The sequence below is a fragment of the Phoca vitulina genome, unplaced genomic scaffold (assembly GCF_004348235.1).
Source record: "Phoca vitulina isolate PV1807 unplaced genomic scaffold, GSC_HSeal_1.0 scaffold23, whole genome shotgun sequence".
In the NCBI taxonomy this organism is placed as follows: domain Eukaryota; kingdom Metazoa; phylum Chordata; class Mammalia; order Carnivora; family Phocidae; genus Phoca; species Phoca vitulina.
The window spans coordinates 10,510,155-10,534,316 of NW_022589726.1; the positions used below are offsets into that span (position 1 = coordinate 10,510,155).

The 24,162-nt window shown below is 33.7% G+C and overlaps 1 protein-coding gene and 1 pseudogene across 5 annotated transcripts in view; both read right to left on the bottom strand.

Annotated features, from left to right (window-relative positions):
• Nucleotides 1-24,162, bottom strand: part of USP15 (ubiquitin specific peptidase 15) — a 128,779-nt gene that overhangs the window by 69,310 nt on the left and 35,307 nt on the right. For all 4 annotated transcript variants that reach the window (XR_004301357.1, XM_032421132.1, XM_032421131.1 and 1 more), the window contains exons 4-6: nucleotides 20,158-20,284; nucleotides 13,863-14,008; nucleotides 8,765-8,826 (exon numbers count right to left, since the gene is read on the bottom strand). Coding sequence is in view for 3 of the 4 variants with exons in the window: in XM_032421132.1 (XP_032277023.1) it covers nucleotides 8,765-8,826; nucleotides 13,863-14,008; nucleotides 20,158-20,284 (335 nt within the window). In the remaining variant the exon portion in view is untranslated. The remainder of the gene's footprint in view (nucleotides 1-8,764; nucleotides 8,827-13,862; nucleotides 14,009-20,157; nucleotides 20,285-24,162) is intronic.
• On the bottom strand, nucleotides 3,717-7,642 carry LOC116642652 (annotated as a pseudogene). Its single transcript, XR_004301358.1, has one exon. The product of XR_004301358.1 is annotated as a T-complex protein 1 subunit zeta-like (transcript).

Below are 24,162 nucleotides of genomic sequence, written 5' to 3' on the forward strand. Positions count from 1 at the left end.
CAGCGCGCTACCAAATCAGAAATTCTGGTGATGGGGCCTAGGAAACCATTTTTAACAAACTCAACAGTGATTCTTTCTTCTATTACCATATTACAACTTGTAATGTTTTTCCTTCAACTTTTGATACTCTATGTAGGAACTGGTTATGTAGTAAGCAATATGAGCATTGGACAAATCCCAGGTTAGTGATATTTATTAGAACTACTAGTATCTTCACACCATGTTGAGGACCAGGGGTTATATCCTGACAGATAAAATAGCAATTTTGAGTTTATAAAACAGAATGTTCTCTCTCTCTCTATATATATATATTTTTAAAGATTTTATTTATTTATTTGACAGAGAAGACACAGCAAGAGAGGGAACACAAGCAGGGGGAGTGGGAGAGGGAGAAGCAGGCTCCCGCTGAGCAGGGAGCCTGATGCGGGGCTCGATCCCAGGACCCTGGGATCATGACCTGAGCCGAAGGCAGACGTTTAATGACTGAGCCACCTAGGCGCCCCCAGAATGTTCTATATATTAATATCTTGAAATTTCTTTCTTGAGGGCCTAAGATTACAAGCCCTCTGCTGGAGTTAAATTTGTCTAAGTTACAAGTGCTTATAATGTGACTTCAATAAATACATAGAATTCCACTTTTTAAAGCTGGCATTCATCCAGAAAAAATAATGTGCATGCTTACTTTACTTATAGACATATAAATAAAAGAAGTGATAATTCTTTAAACTTATTTTTCTAATCTGTACTATTTTCCTCTACTCTTAAGTCCTTTCGTTACATTCTTAAATACATTTTCATGTAATGTGTTGTTTTAAATTTACATAAATAGTACTGAATTAAAAATCTCACTTTGTTTTTTCTTTTCTCTCAACTGTATATTTTAACCGTATCCAGTTTTAAAGATCTCACCCTTGTTACTTCTACTTGCTGCATTGGTACTCTACAGCATACCACCATTCATTTTTCTCTCTTTCCTTTTTTTCTGGGGGGGAGGGGCAGAGAGAGAGGGACAGTGAGAATCTTAAGCAGGCTCCACACCCAGCATGGAGCCCCATTCTGGGCTCAATCTCACCACCCTGAGATCATGACCTGAGCCAAGACCAAGAGTCAGACTCTTAACGGACTGAGTCACCCAAGTGCCCCTCTTTCATTTATTTTTTAGAAGATTTCTGCTTGGTTTCTGTTACTGTATAGCAGTTCTTTCTACATTATAGGTATTATTCTCATGTAGGTTTTAGATATTAAAAAACTGACATTTGACCTTTCACTTCAATGTATGGTTCCTATAACAGAAATACTTAATTTTGATGTTATCAAACCCACTAATTTTCACATTATGTTCTCTGTTCCTAAAATACAGATATGCTCTGAAATTTCTTATGAGCTTTGACGTTTTACGTTTCTTTTTTTTTTTTTTTAAAGATTTATCTATTTATTTTAGAGTGCAGGTGGGCACACACAAGTGGGAGAGGAGCAGGGGGAGAGAATCCTCAAGCGGACTCCCTGCTGAGTAAGCAGCCCAATGCAGGGCTCATCCTCTAAGATCATGACCTGAGCTGAAACCTAGATGTGGATGCTCAACAGAATGAGCCACCCAGGCGCCCCCAAATTTTATATTTTTTGAGTTTATCATGTGTAAGGTAGTGATCCTGTTTTTTTCTACAAATAGCTAGCTCTCCTAATAAAATCTAAGCACCTATCTGCTTTAAGCAATCTGTTTCTTACTCCCTAGGGGTGCCACTTAATCAAGTTCTCATATATACATGAGGTGTTTTTTTTTTTTTTTTGAGCTCATTAATTTATTCCAGTGTATTTGGTCTTTCTTTTGCTAGCATCATACTGTTTTCATTATTATAACTTCGTAGTAATCCTCACTGTCTAACAGGTCCAGTACTTCCTTCCTCTTCTTTATCGAAAGTGACTTAATCTTGGACCTTTATTGGTAAATGTAAATTTTAGAATGAGTTTGTGAAGTTTCTCACACACACACACAAAAAGTCAGGATAGAATTTTTAATAGGAGACAGTGACATGATAGATTTAGAGAAACAGGCATCACTAGGTTAAGGCATATTGTACATGATAATCTTTTGTCTTTTAGTAAAGTTAGTTATTTCCCATGAAGGTTTTATGCATTCCTAATCAGGTTAATCTTTGTTATACTATTTTTTTTATTATGTTATGTTAATCACCATACATTACATTATTAGTTTTTGATGTAGTGTTCCATGATTGACTGTTTGCGTATAACACCCAGTGCTCCATGCAGTACGTGCCCTCTTTAATACCCATCACCAGGCATGGGGCGCCTGGGTGGCTCAGTCGTTAAGCGTCTGCCTTCGGCTCAGGTCATGATCCCAGTGTCCTGGGATCGAGTCCCGCATCGGGCTCCCTGCTCAGCGGGAAGCCTGCTTCTCCCTCTCCCACTCCCCCTGCTTGTGTTCCCTCTCTCACTGTGTCTCTCTCTGTCAAATAAATAAATAAATAAAATCTTTAAAAAAAAAAAAAAAAATACCCATCACCAGGCTAACCCATCCCCCCACCCCCCTCCCCTCTAGAACCCTCAGTTTGTTTCTCAGAGTCCATAGGCTCTCATGGTTCATCCACCCCTCCGATTTCCCCCCCTTCATTCTTCCCTTCCTGCTATCTTATCTTCTTCTTCTTCTTTTTTTTTTTTAACATATAATGTATTATTTGTTTTAGAGATACAGGTCTGTGATTCAACAGTCTTACACAATTCACAGCGCTGCTATTTTCTAAGTGGGTTACTAATGGTATATAGCAGGGGTCAGAAATCTATGGCTCACAAGCTAATTCCAGTTTGCCATATTTTTTTGTAAATAAAGTTTTACTGGAACATAGTCACACCCATTTGGTGACATAATGTCATAGTTTGAAAGCAGCTATATTGGTAGAGTTTAGTTGAGTCAGGTACCATATGGCCCACAAGCTGAAAATATTATCTGGTTCTTTATAAAAAAGGCTGCTGACCTCTGGGTATAAAAACATATTAATTTTTTATAATATATATTAAAAAAAGAGAAGATATCAGGAAGGGAAAAATGAAGGGGGGAAATTGGAGCGGGAGACGAACCATGAGAGACTATGGATTCTGAGAAACAAACTGAGGGTTCTAGAGGGGAGGGGATTGGGGAGGATGGGTTAGCCTGTTGATGGGTATTAAAGAGGGCACGTACTGAATGGAGCACTGGGTGTTATACGCAAACAATGAATCATGGAACACTACATCAAAAACTAATGATGTAGGGGCGCCTGGGTGGCTCAGTCGTTAAGCGTCTGCCTTCAGCTCAGGTCATGATCCCAGGGTCCTGGGATCGAGCCCCGCATCGGGCTCCCTGCTCGGCGGGAAGCCTGCTTCTCCCTCTCCCACTCCCTCTGCTTGTGTTCCCTCTCTCGCTGTGTCTCTCTGTCAAATAAATAAAATCTTTAAAAAAAAAAAAAAACTAATGATGTAATGTATGGTGATTAACATAATTTAAAAAAATGAGATTAAAAAAACATTAATTTTTATAATTTCTTAAAAGATTGTATTTGAGAGAGAGAGCATGCATGAGTGGGGGAAGGGGCAGATGGAGAAGCAGACTCCCCACTGAGCAGGGAGCTAGACATAGGGCTTGATCCCAGGACCCTGGGATCATGACCTGAGCCAAAGGCAGATGCTTAACCGACTGAGCCATCCAGGCGCCCCTAATTTAACAAATTTAGTCTTAGAGAATCTTGCTGAATTTTCTCAGGTTTAGTAGTCTGCTGATGGGTTTGGGTTTTACGTAGATGACTGTGTCATATGCAAGTAGTGAATTTTTTTCTTTTTTTAACTTCCAATCCTATTTGGTTTGTGTTCAAAATTTCTCAATATAATGTTTGCTACAGACTTTGGGTATATGGACTTTATTGAGTTAGGAGAATTTCCTTTTATTCTTAGTTTCCAGAGAGTCTTTTCATACACTGATGCTAATTTCAAAAAAAAAAAAAAAAAATTTTTTTTTTGTATTCTAATAAACTATCACTGGGCAATTTATGACATTCTATTACATGGTATTAGGCACATTTTATAGTAAGTAGATACTTAACTTTTCATGCTTTGAAATTTGGGTTTCCTATTACTCTGGGTGATTCAGTGAAGAATGGAACTCTTTACTTCAGCACATTTCTAGCAGTGCTTTCATTCACCAACATTTATTGTGATATGGTGATAAAAGAAAATAATGATTTATCCTCCAAGTGAAAAATCAATAATCTTAGGTAGAAAAGATCTCTAAATCCTTAGAACTCAAGGTACTTATCAAGGCACAAGCAACTTTGAAATTTCAAAGTACTATATAACTATAACAAGTACTTAACAATCTAAAGATGAGCTAGAAAAAAAAAACAAGAGTCGTTCTAATCTAAAGACTAAAAGTAAATATTCACAAAGAAAACATTTCTAACTTCTAAAACTTCATCAATCAAGAAATTTATATGATTCTACCATGTGCTTTCAATATCTTCTTAAACTAAGTTCTACCCTTAAATCCTAAGTGGAGTAATATAAAATGTAATTAATATACTTAGTACAGACTCATAAAAAATTTAAATGAAAAAACTTCACCTAAGATAAAAAGGATAGAGAACCACTCATTAAAGGTGAATTTTATTTTTTTGTTGTTTTTTTCCAAGTAACATTTAATAACAAGGTAGATAACATATACTTATCTAACTTGGTACTTTTATAACACTGAAGCTAAAGCAAAACATCCTGTTCATTGGGTAAAAACGGCCTACTTAATGTGTGTACACTGAAGTGCAATTTAAAAAAATACTGTAATTATAATTTCAGAACTTCAGAATTTTAGCGTCAGTCTTCTCTTTTTTTCATATGGGAAAAGAAAATGCTTTTGAAAATCATTTGAAGCTTGGACAAAAATTCCAGAGCTCTTCTTAGGACCACTCTGTAGAGTCTTCATGATTCAGATGACACAAGAGAAGCTTCAATTCAGCCTTTTCAAGAAGACATTCTGGCTCTCATGATCTCATCAACCAGGAGAATGTTGGTGGCAATCACAATGCAGGACTGTGTAAAGCTATTCTTTACACAATAGTTATCCCATATGTCTACATCGGCTGCTACCACTGGCTCACCTGTATTCAAGTCCACACCCACAAACTGACCTGATTCTGAATGTTCTGCTTGAACTTGTGTTTCCTGAAGGTCAAAACCAGAGTTCTGAGCAAGAACCTTGGGAATAATGAGCAATGCATCAGCAAATGCTTGGACTCCAAGCTGGGCCCTGCCCTTTACAACGGGCTTATATTTAATCAAGGCTTTTGTTATTGCCACCTCCACTGCCCCAGCACCTAGAACTACAAAGCCATCATCAATAGCATTTTTAACAGCCCTCAAACCATCCCTTATTGCATCTTTGATTTGAGTGAGTGTGTGCTTATTTGGTCCTTTGACCAATAACATGATGGAGTGAGGATTGTTATTTTTATTTTTTGTTTTTTTATTTTATTTTATTATTTATTATTGTTATTGTTATTTTTCAATAAAGGTGAATTTCTCTTCTCCCAATGTATACTCACAGACAAGTCCTGCATGTCCAAAACAATCAGGATTTAGGTCATCAAAAGAATTTAGAGCTACTCCGCCACAAGCAAGAGTAAGAGTCAGCCTTTCCATATTTCTCCTTTTAACTCTATGCAAGAGCATCTAAAGAAAAGGGGTCAATTCCCTTTTGAATGAATCTTTTATCTGAATCACACAGACTTTCTTTTTCAGTTCTATTATTTTTTAACTCTATCTTCAAGGAATTTTCTTTCAGCTTTTACAAGTTCCTCTTCTGAACTCTTATAAAAAAAGAATTCACTTCTGTTTTTTCATATTCTAATGACACAGTGCACGTGAGGATGTATGCATCTTCTTCTTCTTCTTTTTTTTTTTCCCTATCAGGATGTGTGCCCCATGGTCTAAACAAGACCTCTGATTAAGCTTGTATCAGTTTCAGTTTCTGTTTCATTTCCATGATCTCAAACATTAAAAGGTCAATAGGTTCACCTTGTTTTTTAATGACGAAAATGAAGTCCACTACAGCTTCTATTAAGGTATCAGGAAGTTCAGCATGTACTTTAGGAGGTAGAGATGTTCTGGCCACATTTGTAAGTGTTTCCCAGTCCATTTCTTTGCTTACTTTCACTTGTTCCAAAAACTGAAGTGCCTTTTCCTTTGCAGCTTCAAGTCCTTCTGTTATTATTCTGGGATGAAGACTTTCAGAAATGTAGAGATCCACCTGTTTCAGTAGCTCTCCAATGATTAAGACATTGGAAGTGGTACCATCACCAGTTATGTCATCCTAGGTTGTTTCCACTTTGGCTATTAAGGAGGCTGTTGGGTGTTGAATTTGCATTTCATGAAGCAGCATATTGCCATCTTCAGTAAGCTTGATGTCTCCAGCACCAGAAACAAGCATCTTCATGGTGCCCTTAGGCCCCAAGTTGGTCCTCAGCATGTCCTGCAGCCCCTGGGCCACACTGATGTTAACCTCCAGTTCCGCCTGGGCTTGGGCCACCCTGGCCTTGGGGTTCAGGGTCTTCAGGGCCTCCACAGCTAACCAGAACGGGAAGAAGAGGACACCTGGTGTGCAGAGTGCCCAAAGCTGGCTCAGCGTGGCCATGCATTTCAGTTTTAAAGATCAGTTTTCTTTTATTTGCTAGGTTAGCAATTAATAAAAAATTATTTTTAATTTATTCAAGAATCATTATTTTAAGGATTTCAAAATATAGGTTTACAATCCCTTATCAGAAAATCTGAAATTCCAAAAGCTCTGAAAATTTAAAAATTATTTTATAATTCACTTGAGGGCAATCTAGCCTAAACTGATACGAAACTATTTATAGTCCTTTAAACTACTTAGTGTGAGTATTTGCAGAATATTAATGTGTTTGATTAAGAGAGTCCCCCTGGAACCTATAGATATATTAAAATAATAGGTGGCATATGCACCATATTACTTTTCAAAGGTTTGAAAAGTTTGAAATTGAAATACAACTAGCACTAAGTGTTTTTGATAATGGAGTGTAGATCCGATCATTCTAAAACCATTAAAAATATTTTCTCCCATTCTGTATGTTGTGTTTTCACTCTGTTTATTGTTTCTCTTACTGTGCATAAACTTTTTAGTTTGATGTAGTCCCATTTGTCTATTATTACTGCTTTCGTTGCTTGGGTTTTGGTGTCATATTCAAGAAATCATTGCCTGGACAGACATGATGATGCTTTTTCACTAAGATGTCTTCTAGGAGTTTTATAGTTTCAGGTCTTATTTTTAAATCTTTAAGCTATGTATTTGATAAAGGTTTAATATCCAAAATATATAAGAAATTCCTACAATTCAATGGCAAAAAACCCCAAATAACCAGATTAAAAAGTGGCATACAAATGGTCCACAGGTACAGATGCTCAACATCAGTAATTATTGGGGAAATGCAAATCAATCCACAATGAGATATCACCTCATACCTGTTAGGCTGGCTATTATCAAAAGAACAAAAGATAACAAGTGCTCTCAAGGATGTGCAGAAACTGGAACACTTACTTGTATACTGTTGGTAGAAATGTATAATGATGTGGCTTCTATGGAAAACAGTATGAGGGTTCCTCAAAAAATTAAAAATTTTAATTAAAAAAATTAAAAATAGAAGTACCATACAATCCAGAAATCTCACTTCTGGGTATATATCCAAAGGAAATGGAATCATCTCAAAGAGATACTACATGCCCATGTTCACTGCAGTACAATTTACGATACCAAGATAGGGAAACAACCTAAATGTCCACTGATGGATGAATGGATAAAGAAAATGTATATACATGCAACGAAATATTATCCGGACTGTTTTTTTTTAAGGAAGTAGGTCTTTTTTAAGGAAGGAGATCTTGCCATATGTGATAACATGGATGAACCTGAGGGACATTATATTAGGTAAAATAAGCCAATCATAGAAAGACAAAAACTACCTGATTCCACTTATATGAGATATCCAAACTAGTCAAATACTCATAGAAACAGAGACTACAATGATGGCTGCCAGGGGCTAGGGGAAGGGAGAAATGGGAAATTACTGAGCAATGGGAATAAAGTTTCAGTTACATAAGATGGATAGATTCTAGAGATCTACTATACAACAATGTGCTTACAGTTAACAATACTGTATGGTGCACTTAAAAATTTGTTAAGAGGGTAGATCTCAAGTTAAGGGTTCTTACCATGTTAAAAAAAAAAGTTAAAAGATTTCTAATTCTTTCATCCCTTGTTTACCATCAGAAGCAATTCTTACACTCCTCTATCTCTACTTGTGCTTTTATATTCTAAAACATTTAAATAAATAAAAATATTGTTTTCATATCAAATTCATTTTGATAGAGTATTCTTTAACAGATACTTTAAAAAAACACAAAAAGCTTGAAAAATATTAAACAAAATGGTTAATAGTGATTTGACATATTAGACAATGCAACATAATATTTACAACACATGTACACTGTACCTTATTCTAAAAGAGATTTGATTTGGAAGGCTTTAAATTATAGCATATTAATTTAAATACAAATTCACATAACTTCTATACTGAGAATAAAGTATTAAAATATAAAGCAGGTATATATACTTGCAACATACAATTGGCTATCTTCTATCATTCTGGATTTTGTTATCTGAAATCAAAGCCTTCAAAACATGCAATCAGCCATAAAAAGTGGGAGCACTTACTTAGGAGCAGAAGGACCCCTTGGCCATGTTCCATCTTCATTTTTCTGTTCTATCACTAACACCTGTAAATATGACACAATAGAAGAGTGTTTTTCCTGAAAAAGTTAAAGTTAAAATAGCTTTAGAAGATTAGCTGGATACACTAAGAAACTAAAGTAAATCTGGAATTATTTAAAGGACAGAGGAGACTAGGTGAAGAGGTATTTGCATTTTGATGCCAAAGCTGGGCAAAATAAATAGAATATAAATTCCTTGAGTTTAGGGAATATGTTTTCTACTTCTTTTCTATTTGCAGGCTATAACATAGTACTATGCAAAAAACCCCAGATGCTCAATAAATGGTCACATTTGTTAAAAATACTGATGTATAATCTTGGCTAACTATTATTACGCAAATCCTGAAAAACAGTGGCACAGATAATTCCAAATTACAGATTATACATAATTTATTTGGGGCTTTAAAATTTGCCTTTATTTACATTATTACTATGTAAATTATAGAATCTTTTAATGTATAAATGATAGAGCCACATTTGTGAGAATCAGATTCAAGTTCCTTACTGCAGCATGGTTAAGGCAGAAAGCAACTCTAATAAATGTAAAGTACAGGGCAAGGCAGAGCTATGCTTTATTCTAAAATATAACAGAATCCTTCCTCTTATCTTCTTGTTTAAAAAAGCCTTTTTTCCAGTTTTTGCTATGGGTGAGTCTGTGCAAAGAAAAGAAACTAAGCAAAAATAACTAAATAAGCAAAAGAAATTATGTGATAATGTCAATAAGAAGTTAATAACCAAATTTCCATGGGAGAAGTATAACATAAGAACATGCCTTGAAATAAATTCAAGGCATTACAAATTTGAATACATTCTAGATATTCACTTTCAACTCTTTTTCTTAAAGTTTCAATTTTGTAACCTACTCGACATACTCTTGGTAAAATACTTTTGTGGACTGAATGTTTCAGGCCATTTATAAGTTGGCATTTGGATCCTAACCATGTAAAATATAAGCCTGTTTCAGAATACATACAACAAATGATAAAACTGATCAACAGAAAAATTCATGGAACCAGCTTGTTCAAAGAGTACACTAATTAAAATATTAAAGTTATCAGAGAGGGAGACAAACCATAAGAGACTCTCAATCAAAGGAAACAAACTGAGGATTGCTGGAGGGGAGGTGGGTGGAGGGATGGGGTAAGTGGGTGATGGACATTGCGGAGGGTATGTGTTGTAATGAGCACTGGGTATTACATAGGACTGATGAATCACAGACCTGTACCCCTGAAACAAATAATACATTATTTGTTAATTAATTGAATTTAAATAAAAAAGGAAAAACAAATTACTATTTCCTACATTCAAAGAACATGTATGAAGTATACATAGCATATAAAGAATAAGAACACTGTGTACTTACTATCCTAATCCCTCCCTAATCATATTACTCATCCCTACCTATCACATACAATTAATCATTCTCCTCAATTTTCTGATATCATTCTGATATAATCATATATTTATGTATTTTTGTAGATTTATAAAACTGAATTTAGTAAGTGATTTTTAACTGAAGAGTTTTCCATTACTGCAACTTATTAAGATATCTAGATATGAACTACATATATATAGAGAGAAAACATGCCTTGAAGTACATTTAAAGCATTACAAATTTGTGTGTGTGTGTATATATACATACTTCATACTATGCATATATATGTGCATATATATAAACTTCATAGTCATTTGGAAGACAAATCAGTTACAAAATGAAAAGACTTTAGTTACAAGGAATTTCAAAGTTATGCATTTAGTATCATTGTAGTGTGCTTTTTAATAGGTCCTAAAACTGAAAAATCAAATAAATAAATAAAGTTGAACCATAACAATTTAATTCCTTATATATGTCAAAATTTCATGTTTTTACAATCATAGATATTAATATTGAAGGCCATCAGAAATGTTAATATTCACTCCTTTACTCAAATATTTTATTTTATTTAATTTATTTATTTTAAAGATTTTTATTTATTTATTTGACAGAGAGAGAGACAGCGAGAGAGGGAACACAAGCAGGGGGAGTGGGAGAGGGAGAAGCAGGCTCCCCTCTGAGCAGGGAGCCCGATGTGGGGCTCGATCCCAGGACCTTGAGATCATGACCTGAGCCGAAGGCAGTCACTTAACCAACTGAGCCACCCAGGCGCCCAATATTTTATTTTCTGAATGAAGTTTTGCTCATGGTTAAAACTTCCAAGATGAGAATTTTCTTAGAAAGTTTTCAAAATTAAATTAAATGTGTGTGTGCGTGCACACACACACACTTAAGGGAAGAGAAAGAGATAAAGACCACCATTTTGGGAGGGAAACTCTTCAATAATGTATCTTTGTTTTATTTTCTGATGTTTCATTTTACTTTAATTTCAGTAAAAATTTTAAAAAGTCCAGGACAGGGGCACCTGGATGGCTCAGTTGGTTAAGAGTCTGACTTTTGACTGAGGCTCAAGTCATGATCTCAGGGTTGTGAGACTGAGCCCTGAGATGGGCTTTGCGCTCAGTGTGGAGTCTGCTGGAAATTCTCTTTCTCTCCCTTTGCCCCTCCCCCTGCTCGCTCTTGCTCTCGCTCTAAAATAAATAAATAGATCTTAAAAAAAAAAAAAAAATTTCAGGATAATGTTTAGTTCATTTATCATCAGTCAGAAAATAACTTGCAAAATCTGGAAAATTTAAAGCATGTTCTTTGAAACATTCTTATTTTGAAAGATCAAATGTTAGTAAGGATATTTAACCTTCTTATTATTAAAATAATATACTGTCACCTGTAATCTGATAAATGCATTCCTATCAAGAACATCAAATTACTTAAATTCTCTAAGCCTCAGTTTTCTAATGCACATGATGGATAGAATAAAAACCATTACATAGGCTCAATCACTGAAAAGTTTTAAAGAAATGATTCTATGTATTCCAAACTGTACTCCTGGAACTATCTCAAGACCTACAGATGGTAACTAAGGAGTGAAAGAGGGAATTGGCTGGCTAAGGAGCGGGGTGTTAACTAACCATGAGAGTTCCGAGTTCCTTACTCCAGCTTTAATCAGGTTAGCTCAAATTTTGATTATAATACACAGTACTTTTTGCAAGATTTCATGTAAGACTATAATAGCTAAAATAAGTCTGAAAATCACTGTTTTTTTTTTTTTTTTAAGATTTTATTTATTTATCAGACAGAGAGAGAGAGCACAAGCAGGGGGAGCAGCAGCAGAGAGAGAAGCAGGCTCACCGCCGAGCAAGAAGCCCGATGCGGAACTTGATCCCAGGAGCCTGGGATCATGACCTGAGTCGAAGGCAGCTGCTTAACCGACTGAGCCACCCAGGTGTCCCATGAAAATCACTGTTTTTATAGCCTATTACGATACATGACATATGGTAGACATTTACTAAAAATTAATTTCCTCAGTTGTTCTGGATTTTTTTCACAACTTGTATCATAATACTGATGTCAATAATAATTTTTTAAAAGATTTTATGTATTTGAGAGAGAGAAAGAGAGAGAGAGAATGAGAGAGAAAGAGACAGGGGAAGGGGCAGAGGAAGAAGGACAAGCAGATTCCCCACTGAGCAGGTAGCCAGATGCAGGGCTCGATACCGGACCCTGAGATCATGACCTGGGCTGAAGTCAGATGCTTAACTAACCGGGCCATCCAGGTGCTCCTGTCAATAACTATTTTTAATAAAACAGAACAAAATAAAAATCTCCATATATCAGAGGACCAGGCTGTGTTAGATACTAAAAATAAAAACAAAAATAAATAGACACGAAGTCCGAAAACAAGGAACTCAAAGTCTAGTGGAGAAGCCCAACATATAAATAAAGTACATAATGAATGACACAAAAGACATATACATAAATCATTATGAAGTTAAGGGAGTAATTTTTTCCCCAAAGTAGAAAACTCCTTATGCCTCAAATACATATTGAGAAAAACAGATCAGGAAAGGCTGAAGAGATGAGGTGACATTTGAGCTGGAATCTGAAGAATGAAGAATGAACAATCTGATCTGATTAGACTACATGATAGAATGGAGTGGTTAATTTGAATATTTTGATGTTTAAAAGGACTTTTTGCTGGAAGGATGCAGGCACTGGGAAGAAGGGTACAACAGGCAGATGGAATAACACAGATGAAAGCACAGGAGTTGGGAATAGCATAGTATGCTTAGGGAACTATAAGCAGTTCAGTTTGGTATTGTATGAATCATTGTATAAATCATGAGGCAAGGATAATCTAAAGATGCTGGAAGACTAGCCACAAGGTCAAACCTTGACTTACATGCTGTGTTAAGGTGCCTGGACTTTATTCTACAATTGTTATGGAACCAGGAAAGGTTTACAATAAAGAAACATCGAGGTTTACATTTTAGAAAGAGCGTTCTAACAGAAATACGGAAGACTGAGAATGGACATACAAAAGACTAGACGCAGAGGGACCTGTTAAGACACTACTGAAAGACAGGGCTGAGAATGGAATAGATTAATTCAAGAAATATTTAGAGGGTAGAATCAGTAGGACTTGCTGAGTATGTCTAAATGTCTTCATTTCTTAACACATTCATTTCTTTGGATTATATTATAAAGAAAGACCAAATTGGAGGTTGATACCTTACCAGGGCCTGGCAAACTACAGTTCACTTAGCTCACTGACTGCTTTTGTAAATGAAGCCTGTTGTTTACATATAGTCCATGACTTTTGTGTTACTACAATGGAAGAGTTGTAGTTGTAACAGAGACCATACAGGCTACAGAGCCAAAAATATTTACTATTTGATTCCTTATAGAAAGTTTGCTGACCCATATTATTATATTAGCTGTTTTATTGATGGAAAATAATTTCTTTTTAAAAAGTAGGTTATTCTCAAGCTCAAGGAGGGAAGCAAAATTTACTGCTAGTGATCAGCAGGAATAGGGAAGAGATGAGTTAGAAAGACGAAGCCAGAGACAGTAGAACCCATTATAGATTGTCAAGATATTAATAAAGTTTGTGACTCCAAAAAGCTTCATGTATAGTATGCTTAAAATAAACAGTACTGCTAAACAATACCTGTCCTTGGTATAAACCAGCATCCTGAATGGTGCTGTCTGGTTTATTCAGTGGTTCAAATGTATTACTCATGTATTTGTTCCACAATCTGGTCTCCTTTTCATCTGGAATATTGAAGATTTTTCTTATTTCCTTTTCAATTGTATCTAGATTTAAGGAGGAAAGATATATAAATATAATAAATATTTTAAAATATACCACACATAGCTAAGTGCTCACTAGCATAAAAATCCTAAATTTAAAATACTGATATAATAGCAAGAATAGATGAACAAATATGTAGGACATATATAAAGAACAATAAAGACAACCCGGTGTGCTTTTTAGGAACAAAATGGTAATTATAACTCTGACAGATAATTACTTGGGGAAACTAAGATCTCGCAAGGGAGAAGAGTTCAATCACATAACACCACAGTATAATTTATATTATACAGGATGACCTTTAACTATTTACACACTATAAATTCAATATATCTTCTGATGATATGTTTATGATTTAGAAAAAGTATGAGTCAGAGATGCTGTAGATAGAAAATATTTCTAACTGTAATACAACCAATTTTAGGTTATTTACAGTTTGAATAGTTAACTAAAATTAAATAGAATATATGGACACAAAGGAAAGTGCCTACTTTGAAGGGATGTCTGTATTTGTAAAAATTTGTTTTCACAGTAAAACTATGTATTTTCCTTATTTCTAAATCATTTATGTGAGTGGAAAAAGCCTTTTTTAAACTGGAGCAGCTTAACTTGCTATAAAATAAGACACAGGAGTACCCACATATTGGAGAGTAGAGATGTAATTAAGTTTCAGTGCCACAAAGTTACATGAATCTTTAAAACATGAAAAAGAGATATTAGAAAATATTATTAAATCTACTGAATTCTGGTTAATAACTTGCCTGCCTATCTTAGACTCAAGAAAACAGTAAAACACCTAATGACATACGAAGAATTATAAAATACTTCTACATTTTAGAATACCTGGTTAGTTTTGGAAAGAAACATTAAAATACTAAACCTAATAATACATGTTCTCTGAAGAAATCCTACATCATGAAATCCTACATCATTAAATTTAGTCTAATAATACTGTTTATGCCCTATTTAGCAGCTGAAGTTCTTTAATAGTCATAGTCAACGAGATTTTCATTAAGGTATTAAATAAATAGGAAATCTTAAGGTGGATCTGAAAACTTAAGAGCAAATTAGCCAGAATATTTAAATAATTACATAAAATATACTAACAGTACTGCTTTCTATTTTGGTGGATTTTTTTTTTCTTTTTATTGAAGTGTAAATGCACAGGTCATTAGTATATAATGATAAATTTCCAAAGTGGACACACCCACATAACCAGCACACAGATCAAGAAACAGAACATTATGTCGGAAGGAGGCTAGAGGAAGAAGCTGAGGAAGGCAGGTCATTTTAGTCTTTCTAATGAAAATGAGTACTTTTTTCCTGATTGCATAAATAATTCTTGCTCATTGCAAAAATTTAGAAAATATAAATAAAATGTCTATAGAGAGAGCCACTGTTAACATTTGTTTATTTCTTCTTTCAGACACTTATCTATTAATATACACAGATATTTACATATGTAATACAATACATACAGACATGGGAATTTCCTCTTCATTGAGTTTTGTAAACCACTCACATATTGGGGAAGAATATTACAGGCAGAAGAAAGGAGTGCAAAAGGCCCTGAGGTGGGAATGTATCTGGCCTGTTTTAGAACAGCATGGTGCACCAATGTGGCTGAAGTGAAATGAGCAAGGTAGAAATGAGACCTTTATATAGACTCTTGTGAGCTATGAAAGTATTGTTTTATCTGAGTAATAAGAGAAGCAATTGAGTTTTGAACAGAGAAGTGGAATGATTTAACTCACATTTTTGCTGCTAGTGGAAAACTGCAGGATGTTAAGGGTAGGAGACTAGGCTTCTGCAGCGATCAAAACTAAGGGAGAAGCAATGTTAAGTGGTTAGACTGAGAACAGATTTTGAAGAACTGCTTAGAAGATATGCTGCTAGATTACATGCAGGGTGAAAGAGAATCTGAATGATACCAAGGTTTTTAGCCTGAGCAATTGAAAGTATACAAGTGGTGATCACTCAGATGGGGAAGAATGACAGGCAGCAGGTTTCTGGAGGGGGAAGGACAGACTTTAGTTTCATACATGTTATATCTTGAGATTCCTATCAGACAGAAGTGAAGCTATGGAATGACTGAAACTGCAATTAAAGGAGAATTCTGGGCAGGAGATATAAATTCATTCAAAACATATCAATATGCAGAAAGGAAAAAGCTAGGGCACCGAAGGAAATCACCAAAGAAAAGAGGAAATTAAAGGACTACGCATGGCAACACCCTGATGTTTTGAGATCAGGAATATGAAGAGGATGTTTTCAGATTTTCTGAGAAGATGCAGGCAGTGAAAACTTGTGCCATGGAAGCCACATAAATAGAAGTTATTTCTAGATGGAAAAGTGAGTATGTTAATTTTTGCTGGCAGGTTAAGAAAATGGAAGACTGAAATTACCATTAGATTTATCAATGTGGAAGTAATTAGAAACCATCATAGAAGCAGTGCCAAGGAAGTGGTAGGTTTGGATGTCTGATGTAGCAGGGTCAAGTGAGAATGCGAGCAGAGTAAATGGTAGCCAGAAAGCAGATGTTTAAATTGAGATCTGCCAGGTGCAGTTATAGATAATGACAGGCTAGGGTATAGTAGGGAATTGATGCCTGAAGTTGGATACAGATTAAGATCACTTGAGTTGAGAATCTCCAAGTATTGAGAGTGTGTGTAGATTTTTCCATATATGAATCTGACTCCATTAGGCAGTTAATGAAAAGCTTACAGAGTTAGAAAAATATTATTCATATAATAAAAATAAAATTGTTGTGACAAAATTTCTAGTAAGAATATTTAATAAGAAAGTTAAGCAATTCTATTAATAAATTTTACATAAAGTATTTTTCAATAAGTTTTACAACAAAAATTATTTTTTTAGTGTATCCTTAACGAAAAAATAAAAAAACGAATTTTATATTTCTTATTGGAAGATGTTCTATACCCAAATATGTCAATTTAAGGAGAGAAATACTCAAAAGGCAAGATATTTTGGCTCTGAATGAGGTTAATTATTTAGATCCTGCCTATGGCAACTATAAAGTCAGTGTAGGTAGTATTAGCTGAAAATGAGACATTTTATTAACTTGGCAAAACAGAAAACAGGTACTTCTACTTCTTAATTCTATTTATACAACATATAGCTATGTTTTATGTACGTATTTGGATCATTTTTAATTAAGATGAGACCACAAGGGAAAAATATACATCCCATATCTCCTATTATCCCAATATTTTATTATTTCAACAGTCACTTCCTTTAGAAAAACAAAATCAGCCCAATTAACTTTTGCACAGATTGTATAAGGCAGCAACTAAGAGATGAGACTGTGTGTTCAAATATGGACTCTTTCACTTGGAACAAGGGTGAACCTAAGTAGTTATTTAACCTTCCTAAGCCTTGACTTCATCCCCTAACCAAAGAGGATACAGTATTGTTGAGGTTTAAATAAGAAACTTCCTAACAAATAATGCAATATATGTTAAGAAAGAAAAAAAGAAGAAGAAGAATGTAGCAGGAGGGGAAGAATGAAGGGGGGGAAATCGGAGGGGGAGAAGAACCATGAGAGACGATGGACTCTGAAAAACAAACTGAGGGTTCTAGAGGGGAGGGGGTTGGGAGGATGGGTTAGCCTGGTGATGGGTATTGAGGAAGGCACGTTCTGCATGGAGCACTGGGTGTTATGCACAAACAATGAATCATGGAACACTATATCTAAAACTAATGATGTAATGTATGGGGATTAACATAACAATAAAAAAAAAATTAAAAAAAAAAAAGAAACTTCCTAAGAAGTGCCAAAAACATAGTAAGTATTCCACAATGGCTAACTACTATAACTATAATCATGAAGTCTCTAAAATTCCCAGTTTAATTTTAGCAAAAACTTTTGTTTAGAAAGCAAACTTGCTCTAATATAGTCAGACTCTTAAAAACTAAGACCTACAGTAAGAAATTGTGACCCAGTATACATATGTGTTGCCATTTTCTATTCTGATATTTTTCATTCCATTCTTTTACTCCCAAAATACGTAATGACCACCCATAGTCTTGACAAACATTGCTCTAATTCAGTAAGAAACTTTAGGCTATATAAAAATTCAGTTCATTTACAATTTTAAGGCATATATACAATGTATGTAGCTTTTTAAAGTATTAGTAAATTTAAACTATGCTGATTAAAATCTTTGCGAATTATAAACTTTTTGAAGCAGAGATTCTTTGACAGATTCTTACATAGTACTTAATAGAACTCCGTAATGCTTGTACGGAATTCAGAAATTAAACCAGCTGATCTTCATGAGTTAAAAATATTATTCAGTGAACTAATGTTCTAAAATAAGATTTCTGATTGTCTCATATTTATACATAATTTTTCTACAGAAATTAGGTGAGGAGAAAAGGAAATATCTAACTTTTAAAATAACTAGAAAACATTATCTGTATGAAGTATTTTAAGAAGTAGCTTCTCATTTATATTCCAATCAGCTGAACATTTCAGACATTAGTTTTTGATTTAATTTTAACAGACTACCCTTATTGGACAGATGATTCTTATTGTGCATACTTTAATATCATGATTAGCGCAGTTCTATACATATTGAAAACTTTCAGTTTTTAGAATGTAGAAACGTTTTATGTTCCTGAATATGTTCCACAAACCTAGAAATTCTATTAATATAATAAAATGACATTTATACACGGAATTCTTAATATTTTAAGCATTCATTTTAGAAAGATGAGTTTACTAAACAGCATTGCAAACTTATAAATGTTCTAGGTAAATAAAGAGGGGGAAAACAAATTCATACATAATATTCTATTTGGTAAAAACATGAGGATTAATCAAGCACTGGGTACTGAAGAATGATGATGTTATTTCATGAAAAATATAGGTTTGTTAGTATCTTCTGCTGTGAAATGGGTAAGTGGTAAAAGTCAAATATATCTGTGAAAGTCAAAAGTAAATATTTTTATTTACTTTTAACCAAAGTATACTTAACGATTGGTTTCAACAAAGAAAGCTATACATAAATTTGCTAATCTTTTTCTTGCTGAGAAGTTCTGCATTAACTGCTATGTCTCCACTGTTTACATTTTCCAACAAGATCAATGTTATTACCACTAATCTTGTTTTCCAATAACTTTACTTGAAAATAAATAACTTTTATAATTTTTATTTTGAGCTGTGATTTATCAAATCCATAATCATTTATTTTAAAAACATCTCATTCAACATTTTTTTTTTAAAGATTTTATTTATTTATTTATTTGTCAGAGAGAGAGAGAGAGAGTGAGTACGGGCAGGGGGAGAGAAAGAGGGAGAAGCAGGCTCCCCACCGAGCAGGGAGCCCGATGCGGGACTCGATCCCAGGACCCTGGGATCATGACCTGAGCCGAAGGCAGCCGCTTAACCGACTGAGCATTCATCCTCATTCAACACGTTCTTGATCTTAAATTAAAATGTGGCTTTTAAATACAAAAAAACCCCACATTTCAATATGCACTTAGATGTGTAGATACATAAATATATAAGTATATGTAGATCTATAAATATACAGTGGGAGTTAGGTACATTTGTATTTGAGACTATAATTTCCTAACCTACTCATTGTTAAAAAAGAAAAAAATCAATTTGTCATAAAAATGCTAAGTCTACTGCCTTATCTAAGTAGCTACTTAATTTGCATTCAGAGCCCAGAGAATAAACAGGAAAAAGGGAAATAAAAAGTTTGTCATTTTCCATGCTAAGAAGGGGAAACATTATCATGATGATGATGATGGAGGATATCTATATTACATTACATGAAAAGTTTTTATTTAATCAAGTTTTTATTTTTACTTACAGTTCTACTTTATACTCAGGTTACAAACATACGTATTTTTTCAAATGCTCAATTAAAACAATAATTATTTGATTTTTTTTAAAAAGTAAAATGGCACAAATAATAAACTCATCTAATAATGTAAAGTAGATCTAGACATGATAAATAATTCAACTCTAGGCTAAGATATATTGATTGCATCAGCGTTGGAAATCTGTAATGTTTAAGTATAAAGCCTTAAAAAGGTTATCATCCTAGTGGCATATAAGAAATAGAATTACAACTAAATTTCTAATAGCAATGGTTCAACAAAGAGGATCTTGCATTACCTATTGTGTCAGCTTTGCTAAATCTTCGAGTTACAACATTGTTCATGTTTCCATTTTCACAGAGCTTCAATTCTGTGAGATATACTTCTACTTTGCAGTGCTTTACAAACATACCCTGTTCAACCACCTAAAAACCAGAACAAATCAGTGTTAGCTATAGCTCAATATATTTCACTGTCTCTAACAGCAATATATTTCTCTAAAGGCTTTAGAAAAAAACTGCAGCTCTCCAAAAAAAAAAAAAAAAAAAACTATTAAAAACTGTTAATATGAAATAAGAGATACTAAATAGTTGAAAAAGCCAGAAACATATTTGGAATATTTAACAGACTATGAATAATCATATTAAACATTAACAGATAGTTTGGAAAGGCATTCTACTCATCTATGAAGATATTCTGGTATACTATAAATAATTAATTCATTCAGTATTTATAATAAGAAAGTTTACCCCCAGTGTAAATACAGCTCTGATTAATGATCTAGACCTACTGCTAGCTTTTAGTACTTGATCCCAAGAAGAAAACCTTTAAAAATGATAAATTTTATAAAACTTCAGTTAGCAACAGCTAACTCTGTATGTTAAATCACTCTATATGTTAAAATAAATCTTTTAAAATAACTCCACAAATTACTGCTGCCAAAATACTCAGCTATGGCCTGTAACTGATATGTTAGTTTTCCATCCTAAGATGACTTTGTTTGACCTTTAAATACACTCCTAGTAATTCTATGCAACGAATGGAAAAAAAAAAAAGCTGCTAAACATGCAAGCAACAAAGCAGGAAAAGAGAAAATATGTATATATTAGGGTCACCTTTTAAATAAGTATATTTCCTTTTGATCTTCTAAAGGTTAACTGTAGGATTTCAGTCATGAATACTGCTTCTGAAAATAGTAATCAGCCTGATATGTGATACATTAGACAAATATGGCTACAGGGAAGCTCCAAATAACTGCTGTAACTCACAAGCTTAGCATCAGTTCAGTAAAGGCCTTAAAATTTGTCTTTCACTTGCAGGGAAATTGTTTTAGCTCAAAAAATTCAAATGTAGTTTAGCTAATATTTAATGTCCAATCTAACACTAATTTTTATAATACTTTGTCATTTATATTCTCTTATTTATACTTGCTATATTCACATTTCTAAAACAGGCAACAGCCTGCACCTCTCTCTTAATTAATTTTACAAACTAATATATAAATTGTCTCTTAACTAATGAAACTTGTTTTAAATTTCTTATGCTTATTTATTTTGAGGTTAAGAATGTGGCAAAAGATACCGTATCATTTAATTTTACAAGATTACATGTAGCTATATTTAAGTAGAAAAACCAGAAATCAAATATTCCTATCAATCAGAAATTTTTGCTCTGGGACTTAATATCTGAGTAAAAATCCTAAAATAATATTAATACTAATCAATGGTAGGTTGCTAAACCTGAGGTGCCAACAGCCCTCATTTTTAGGGGGGAAAAAAAAGGAATGATCAACAACAAAGCAAGTAATGGTATAACAAAACAGGATAAAATAACAAAACAGGATAAAATAACAAAAAAGAAAATCCCTCATTATCATTTATATTGATATATTTTTCTAAATAAGCACAGTTTTAAAAAATGAGGATTAATTTTCATAACACCAATAGATATTTTCCTGGAAAAAAATCTAGTGATTTAACTGTTGGAAAGTCATTATAAACAATGAAAACAAAACACCAAGATTATTTCAAAATCCACTTTATTGGGTTTCAGGATTTTTCTCACCATTTTTTTCTTCTCTCCAACAATATCTTATATTGTTAAAACCCTCATCATCAGTACTCTAAATACTATTATGTTCATAAGACATTTTACTACTTCCAAAAGCAGTGTATTAAAAAGTGTATTAAAAAGCTGTTTTTTTTTTTTGAAGAAAATATGAGTTTGTCCTCCCAACTATTTTTATTTGAAAGAACCATACTATATGAGTAATTAAAGCTTGAATACAGTAGCTCCATAGCAGAGAAAAGTAATTAGCATTTTTATGTATTAGTGTTATTATGGTTGTATGTAGGTTATTTATTTATATAACATCTCTATATTTGTTTATATTAAGTCTACTACTTCATTAAAAATGCACTAAAAATAACCATTTAAAGTAATGAAGACTGTGTAACAGGAAGAAACAGGCTTATAAAAAACAAGGTACAAAGTTATACTTACCTAATTATTATGACCATTAAAATACACATTTGAAATAAGACTGGATAGAGGGGAGGGGGGTGGGAGGATGGGTTAGCCTGGTGATGGGTATTAAAGAGGGCACGTACTGCATGGAGCACTGGGTGTTATATGCAAACAATGAATCACGGAACACTACATCAAGAACTAATGATGTAATGTATGGTGATTAACATAAAATAAAAAAAAAAGACTGGAACATGAATATTCAGAAATAATAGTTATGTTTCAGAAGTACAGGTGACCGCCAAAATATTTTTTCTAAGTGAACTATAACAAAGAGCAAGCATAAGATGAAATCTGGCTTCCTGTCCAAAATTTAAAACTTATGGCTAATAAAAATAGTTCCATTAATTGACGGCCACAATGAAGGTAAAATCTCTTTACCAAATTAGTGCGGGAAATACAAATTTATATTGAATTAAAATAAATATAATTTGTTCATTTTGCTGCAAATATTAGACAGCATTTTGTAGAAAGTCATGAAATATATTGATAAACCTAATGTACTCTTTAAATTGGCATATGAAAGTTTCACAGAAACTTTACTTAATTCCAAGTGCTTACTTCTTCCCCTTTGGAAACAGAAAGTTACTTCTAAAGAAATCTGGTACTCAAACAATTTGATGACATGGTCTAATCGGACACATTTACTATTTTCGAGGAGGTAGCTACATTTGTTTTGTAGCACTTACTGAGTACTATGCTTACTAGTGGTAAAAAATAGACACGTAGAGAAGTATAACTCAACTATGAAATCATAGGTGTTAATACATAACAAATTCTACATATAATATTCTATCCACAAATATTTCAGGATATATTTCTTCAAAAACAAGGACTCAAGAACCATAACACCACATCACACCTAACAAAAATAAAACTAATCCCTTAATAGCAAATATCCAGCCAATATTCAAATTGTCCCCATCTCATTTTTATTCAGTCAGGATCCAAATAAAGCCCATGCACTGTAATTGACTGATAAATCTCTAAAATGTCATTTAACTGAAAAGTTCACCATCTTTTTATTCTCGCAATTTTTAGTAAGACTACTTCATACGTAGTGAGATATTCTAAATAAGATGCAAATAATATCTAGTTGCCCCTCTTTTTGTGATGTTGGTAGGCATTAATTAACCAGGGCCAAGATCAGGGATGGGCCAACTATGACCCAGAGGCTACATTCGACTCGCCATCTATTTTTGTAAATAACATTTTACTAGAACATAGTCATGTCCATTCATTTATATATCATTTATGGCTGCACCCAAAACAGCAGAGACGAATACTTTCCACAGAGACTACCCTGGCTCATAAATATTTACTATCTGGCCCTTTACAGAAAAAGTTTGGTGACCCCCCCTCCAAACCCCCTGGGCATTATTTTATTTTGATCAGTCTTGCCAGGACCCGTGTTTTATTTTACTGGTCTAACTTCACTGTTTTTTGAGTCAACTTTGTTCATTTAATGTAAGTTTTTTCTATTTTATTAATGTCTATTTTTTTTGGTAGTTTTTAATTTTATTATATTATGTTAGTCACCATACAATACATCATTAGTTTTTGATGTAGTGATCCACGATCCATTGTTTTCGTATAACACCCAGTGCTCCATGCAGTACGTGCCCTCCTTAATACCCATCACCGGGCTAACCAATCCCCCCTCCCCCCTCCCCTCTAGAACCCTGTTTGTTTCTCAATTGTCTATTTTTTTATTATTATTTCTTGATTAGGCTTCATTTCCTTTTCTTCTCTTAACTTGCTGAGAATACATTTTGAC